Source organism: Lycium barbarum, chromosome 11, assembly GCF_019175385.1.
Source record: "Lycium barbarum isolate Lr01 chromosome 11, ASM1917538v2, whole genome shotgun sequence".
NCBI classification, from domain to species: domain Eukaryota; kingdom Viridiplantae; phylum Streptophyta; class Magnoliopsida; order Solanales; family Solanaceae; genus Lycium; species Lycium barbarum.
Window position 1 is genome coordinate 80,476,029 of NC_083347.1, and position 6,847 is coordinate 80,482,875.

The 6,847-nt window shown below is 37.2% G+C and overlaps 1 protein-coding gene across 1 annotated transcript; it reads left to right on the top strand.

Moving 5' to 3' along the window:
* Positions 1–613: 613 nt before the first annotated feature.
* Positions 614–6,315, top strand: LOC132620399 (cystathionine gamma-synthase 1, chloroplastic-like). Its single transcript, XM_060335058.1, has 11 exons — positions 614–1,150; positions 1,717–1,820; positions 2,052–2,125; positions 2,220–2,388; positions 2,830–2,889; positions 2,982–3,185; positions 3,280–3,366; positions 3,804–3,911; positions 4,951–5,046; positions 5,147–5,265; positions 6,013–6,315. Exons 1-11 carry the CDS (start codon positions 724–726, stop codon positions 6,134–6,136), a joined length of 1,572 nt encoding a protein of 523 aa, XP_060191041.1. The 5' UTR covers positions 614–723; the 3' UTR covers positions 6,137–6,315.
* Positions 6,316–6,847: the final 532 nt, after the last annotated feature.

Sequence of the window (6,847 nt, forward strand, 5' to 3'; positions counted from 1 at the left end):
GACCGAGGATATCCATGTCCTCGGTTTTTCCGTATACAATTGGATAATAAGCAAAGAGAAGAAAAAAGAAGATGACAAATTGATCACACCAAATTGATGTTACATAAAATGAAACGTTTTGTCATTATATATTGATGAATTTAATAAGACCATTCAATAAAGTTTAACTATCAAAACAAACATTATATTTAATCCACCAATACAAATGGGTAACAACCAACCAAACAAGTTTATTAAAAAAAAATAAAATTGTGGTATACGAGGACAAATTTCAACCCAGTGCTCTCATACCTTTTTGACTTTTGGTGTGTGATAACTAGGAAACACATAATTGTCTCAACTAAAATCTTATTTAGAAGATCTAAGATATATTATTTGTAGCACTGCGTTGTTATTTTTCACAACAAATAAATTCAGTTATAAAAAAGTAGTACATATAATTTGATTTTCTTAAATATAAAATTATGCATACAATTTCGAATAAAAAACAATATCTACCCTTGAGTGAGAATGCAACTAGGCAAATGGCAATGTACAATGATTTGTATTTTGACCATTGACTGTCGAGTCATGTTTGTAGGCCTTTTCCTAGTATAAGAAGAGCACAGATTTCAACCCCAGCCCTCTCAATACTTCTTAGGTTCCGATAACACAAAATCCTCTCAGCTAATATCTCATTTCTCTTTCATAGCCGGTGATAGATTTCCCTTTTTAACCCTCAAAATGGCCGTTTCATCAAGCTGTGCAAGGACATTTCCGTCATTCCAATGCCGTTCCGATCCCGACGGCGTTCCACGTCATAACGACATCCCTAACGTTCGCCGTTACGGATCGCCGTTATCGGTTCGCGGTGGTCCGTCCTCTTCTCTGATCCTTAGGTTTCCGCCTAACTTCGTGAGGCAACTGAGCGTTAAAGCTCGTAGAAACTGCAGCAACATCGGTGTTGCACAAGTTGCAGCTGCTTCCTGGTCGAACAACAACCGCGACTTTACTCCGGCGGCGGCTAAGGCTGTCGATGCTGCCGCCTTTATTGCTCCTCTTGTTGACGAGGAGGTGGTGGCGGAGGCTTGTGATGTACAGATTGAGGAGTTGACACGTGGAGGATATTCGTCGTTTTTGAGTTCTGATGGAAGCATCGCTATTCATGCCGGTATGTGCTTCCAATGCCTTTTAGCTTACGTCTTTGTGTCTGTTATTATGCCGTGGTTTATGGATTTATTCCAAATAATACACATTAGCTTGTTCGGCCAAACTTTATGAGAGAATAAGTGCTTTTTGGGGAGCAGAGCCCGTCTTTAGAAAACCACTTTTGAGAAAATACTTTTTGAAAGCTTGGCCAACTAATTGATTTTTCAAATTGATTAGCCGCTTCTCACCAAAAGTTCTTTTCAAAATATAAGCTGATTTTAGAGCATGTTTGAATTGGCTTATTTTAGATGTTTTTAAGTCAAAGTAGCTTTTAAACACTTTTGGTGTGTTTAGCACTTGTTTTAAGCCAAAATTCCTAACTAATGACTCATGCTTATAAGCCATAAGTTATAAGCTCATCCAAATAGGATCTTAGAAGCTTGCCTAAACAGACTAATATATACTTGATAGGAGTGTGGGATTTATTAGGATGAAATTGACCGGAATAGAGTGTAGTATATATAGAGGATTCTTTTAGCTGATCGGGTTAAGGCGTAGTTGACTGATTGATTGATTTGTTTTTTCCAGGTGAACGGTTAGGACGTGGTATTGTTACTGATGGAATAACTACCCCAGTGGTTAACACATCTGCTTATCACTTCAAGAAGACTTCTGACGTCATTGACTTCAAGGTATTTGCTTTCTTGTGGTTTATGACCTTTAAAATAGGTTCACTAGCTAATTCTAGTGAAGAGTTTACACCAGAAAAACGTGAGGTATATCAGTTAGTGGAAAGCAAGTGATGTGCTTGGTTTATTTAGTAGTGTATCCTTGTGTTGGTAAGAGAGAATGCCAAGAAGTATTTTTTTTGGTTTAGCTAAATTTGTCTTTTTGGTTTGGTTTCTATTTATGATATTTGGTAGGAGAAAAGAAGTGCAAGTTTTGAATATGGGCGATATGGGAACCCCACTACTGTTGTTGCAGAGGAGAAGATAAGGTGAGTTAGTTAAGGGGATTTTCCTTTCCCTTCTCGAATGTTTTTATGTGATTGTTGGTTAAGAGGTAACACATTACTTCTTCTGCTGCAACAGTGCACTGGAGGGTGCTGAATCAACCTTGTTAGTGGCATCTGGAATGTGTGCTAGTACTGTATTGTTGATGGCATTGGTTCCTGCTGGTGGGCATATTGTAACAACAACAGACTGCTATAGGAAGACCCGGATATTTATTGAGACAATACTGCCTAAAATGGGAATCACGGTATTTACTTATTCCAAATGTTTATGATACTTGACGCTTCTAGTTGGATATTTCAGTTTTTCTTGACACAAGAAGAAAACTGGATACAGAACTGAGAAGTTGGTTTGCTTTACTCATGAAAGTAAATGGTAGAAATGAGCTCAAATTTCCAGGAGTTCTCTCTAGAAACTGCTGTTTATTGAATAATTGGGCCATAAATTTTTATTTCCTTTTTTTTCTTAATAAATAATTTATATATCCAAGTCTAAGACAAAGTTCCGCAATCATTCATGCTTGATGCTCTGGATTGAGCCGAGGGTCTATCGGAAACAACCTCTCTACCTCCCAAGGTAGGGGTAAGGTCTGCTTACGCTCTACCCTCCCTAGACCGCACTTGTGGGATTACACTGGGTATGTTGTTGTTGTATTGTTATATAATCTCGTTTCCTTTATCCATTGCAGGCGACAGTCATTGACCCAGCTGATATTGGAGCTCTAGAGTCGGTGCTAAATGAGAAGAAAGTCAGTAGGCTGCTTGTTGGATCAACTGTTTTGAATTTTATCTATAGAATAACTGAAGACATCCCCAATGACTTGAACCTTTTTCCATACAGGTGGCTGTTTTCTTTACAGAGTCTCCAACAAATCCATTCCTGAGATGTGTTGACATTGAGCTTGTTTCAAAGCTTTGCCATGCAAAAGGAGCATTAGTTTGCATAGATGGGACGTTTGCAACTCCACTTAACCAAAAGGCCCTTGCTCTAGGGGCTGACCTCGTTGTGCACTCTGCAACAAAATACCTTGGTGGCCACAATGATGTATGGTGGCGTCAAATGATGTTTTAGCAATCCTAATGACTATGCACCTCTAAAACTAATCAGACTGACTGCTAGACAATTCCGTTTCTTGCAGGTTCTTGGAGGTTGCATTAGTGGTCCTGATAAGTTAGTTTCAGCAGTTCGCACCTTGCATCATATTCTGGGTGGTGCTATCAATCCTGTGAGTCGCCTTGATTGATCTCTCTTGATATTTTTCTCGACATTTTATGCTCTATGTGCCTGCTTGTTATACAGGATAAGCCCCAAAAGAGTCATCAGGGGTAATCCTCAATTCCATGTGCCTCCTGATTGGATAACCCATTATTATTCATTCTGAAATCCTCACTATTTTTGATAGATAATGTAATTTTATTGAGTAAAAACAGCATCAAGAGAGTGCTGGTATTTACATCGCATAAGTATCAACCTAATCGAAAGAAGAAGAATTAACTCACCATAGTGTAGCTTAAACTTGGGGAAGGGAAATTGCATTTTTTATTTAAAATGGACTTGGGAAAGTAGTCATGGTATTTGAGCAAGTGTAAAGGATGAACATATGTATTAGCTTAGTTTTAGCTTGTATTTTATTGAAGCATGATTCATTTTCCTGTGTATCAGAATGCTGCGTATTTGATCATCAGAGGCATGAAGACATTGCATCTTCGTGTACAGCAGCAGAACTCAACTGCACAAAGGATAGCCGAAATTTTAGAGGCTCATCCAAAGGTATTCTAAGCTCTCAATGTCTTCAGTTGGGCATGGTTTGGATTGCACATTGTAGCAAGGCATAACTGCCTAAACTTATTTTCAAGAGACTCTGTATCTTTGACAAAATAAAGGAGGTTCAATTTAATGTATATTGAAATACTCCCTCCGTCCATTTTTACTCGTCATGTATTGACTTGGCACGCCTATTAAGGAGCCAAAAATAGAATGACAAATTTATCATATCACCCCTAATTATTGCTAAGTAACCTAATGATTGAAATCAATAAAACATACTTTAAAAGTTGTACAACCACTAAGAATTTCTTGAATTTTACAACCCAACAATTAATATTGACGGTAAAATAGGTATGAAATGGTAAATTATCTCTTGGTTTTCCAAACTGGACAAGTAGAAATGGACAATTATTTTTAGTATACAGGACAAGTAAAAATGGACGGAGGAGTGATAATTTGCATTATGGGGAGCCTATTACATGCAGCAGAGTCTACTTATAGGTAATACGCTTATTTTAGACATTATAGTGTGGACCAAAATCAAGATATGAAAAGTGGCCTGTGAAGAAGTTCAGTCTCCTTTTTTTCTTCCCCTAATTGTTAATTGTAACAAACCGGATAAGCTGGAGTCATGCCACTTCTTTGCAGCTTAAGATCATGCTGTCAATGTCACAGACCTGCATTTCTTTTGCGGGAATGGGGTGATTCTGTTTTACTTGTTTACTTCTTTTGTTAACCAAGATAATGCTCTTGCATGGTGAATACAATTTGACAGTTCCATTCGATGGAAAAACACATAAACAATAACAAAAAGAACAGAGAAATAAAATTAAACGACAACCGGTCAGTGTTGGTAATGGATCTCCTCTTGCAATCTTGCCAGACTTTCCTTAAAACTCATTTTTCTTTTTTTGCTAACCCGCTGTATCTTTAGCTTTTCTTTGGACAGTTCAGTTGAGTTCAGTAGCTAGTATTTTCTTTGCTTCATGGTTTTTTGTTCCATGTCGCAACTGCTATCATAGCTAAGAAAAATGAATTGCAGGTGAGATGTGTCTATTATCCAGGCTTGCCAAGTCATCCTGAGTATGATCTTGCCAAGAGACAAATGACTGGTTTTGGTGGTGTGGTCAGCTTTGAGGTCTGTAATTTGCAGTCTATTACCTTTGGACTTCCAAGTGTATGCTTGTTAGATCCTATATTCTGGTTGATGGCTGATGGATAGTTATGTCATTAATTAGGTTGATGGGGATCTGCTGACTACTGCAAAATTTGTTGATGCTCTAAAAATTCCTTATATTGCTCCATCATTTGGAGGTTGCGAGAGCATTGTGGACCAACCAGCAATTATGTCTTACTGGTATGTTGAATTTTTTACGTATGGTGCAGTGCTTCTTTTATTATTTGGCCCTTTTCCGGCCTTGACCGACTTTGAGCATGTTTATTAAGACTCTTGATATCCAATAAATGTAGAGTCAAGGAATGATAACTTGAAAGTGGTAATGGTAATGTGGTTGTATTTGGTGGATGTTACAACATATCTACCATGTAAGATCCTATGACTCTTGGGACAGACAAGCTAACAACAACAACTAACCCTCAACCCCAAGCAAGTTGGGGTCGGCTATGTGAATCTTCACTATTCATTTCGCTCTATATAAGCTCATCTCAGTCCATTATCTTATAAAATGAGAATTAAAGAAACTAGAAATTCTCTATACTTACCAACTAGCCTATGAATTTCGAGGAAGTGGGTGAGTATAGCCCTTTACAATCTGAATAGAATATGACCTTGCAAAGATCTTGTGTGTGTTTTTTCTGATTTCTTATGTATAAAGATAAAGATATCTTGTAAAAAAGACATCCAGAAACAATTTTGTAAAGGGCTACACGACCAATTGACCCATGAATTTCTGACATGACTAGAAGACTCAGAGACTACATTTGACCTAAAGTAAGCATACTAACATGTCTAATATTTAATCCCAACTAATTGATATTACCTACACAAATATGTTTGTTCTGCTGTGTCTTATTTTAAATTAGGAACCAAAACGATTCAGACTCAACCTGTATGAAATGCGGATAACATGCTCTTTGAAAACAGGGATCTTAGCCAGTCAGATAGAGCGAAGTATGGTATCTTGGACAATTTGATTCGATTCAGCTTTGGAGTAGAAGACTTTGAAGACTTGAAAGCTGATATTCTTCAGGCGCTGGAGTCCATATAGGATGTCTTACCTGCAACCTAATTTCTTTTTTATATGAACCTTTTCTTTCCCCTAGCTTTGAACTACTTTTTCATCTCTAATTGTTGGAGTATTCACTTCCCTAGTTGTCAGAATGTATTGAAAGGATCATTGAGCAGATGATGCAATCTAATGTGAGAGTGTAATGTCATTGTTGTTTCTGTTTTCTTATGTTCTTTAAATGAGTTTGACTCTAGTAGCAGCAAGAAGGAAATGCATATTTTGGGTACTTGACTAAGTGAATGAAAAATCATTGGCGGAATTGGAATTCGGAGAGGCTCAAATATGCCATCGAATTATCAGAAATAACTCATTTATGTCACTCGTTAATAGTTTAGCTCATTTATGCCACTCATCAATAGTTTGATTCATTTATGTCATCACTCGTTATCAAAATGATTAATCCATGTCATTTTTTATAAACGCCGGTTTTACAATATCAAATATGACATGTAGCCTCCAATTATATTATGGTTGCGGGTAGGTAGGGTGTATGGGTTGAACTTTTTATTAATTTGGGATTTAAAATTGGACTGGTTTAATTAAACGACGTAGACCTCTAATTGGAGGTCACGTGTCATATATGATATTATATAATCGGTGTTAATGAGGCATGAATGAGTTATTTTGGTAATGGACGATGATATAAATGAGTCAAACTATTGATGAATGACATAAATGAACCATTTTCGA

What these genes read in the sequence shown, in the direction of transcription:
- LOC132620399 (XM_060335058.1), top strand. Translation starts at nt 724, where the DNA reads ATGGCCGTTTCATCAAGCTGTGCAAGGACATTTCCGTCATTCCAATGC. An exon ending in TGCCTAAAATGGGAATCACG is followed by an intron (nt 2,389 to 2,829) that starts GTATTTACTTAT and finishes TATCCATTGCAG; the next exon opens with GCGACAGTCATTGACCCAGC. An exon ending in CGGTGCTAAATGAGAAGAAA is followed by an intron (nt 2,890 to 2,981) that starts GTCAGTAGGCTG and finishes TTTTCCATACAG; the next exon opens with GTGGCTGTTTTCTTTACAGA.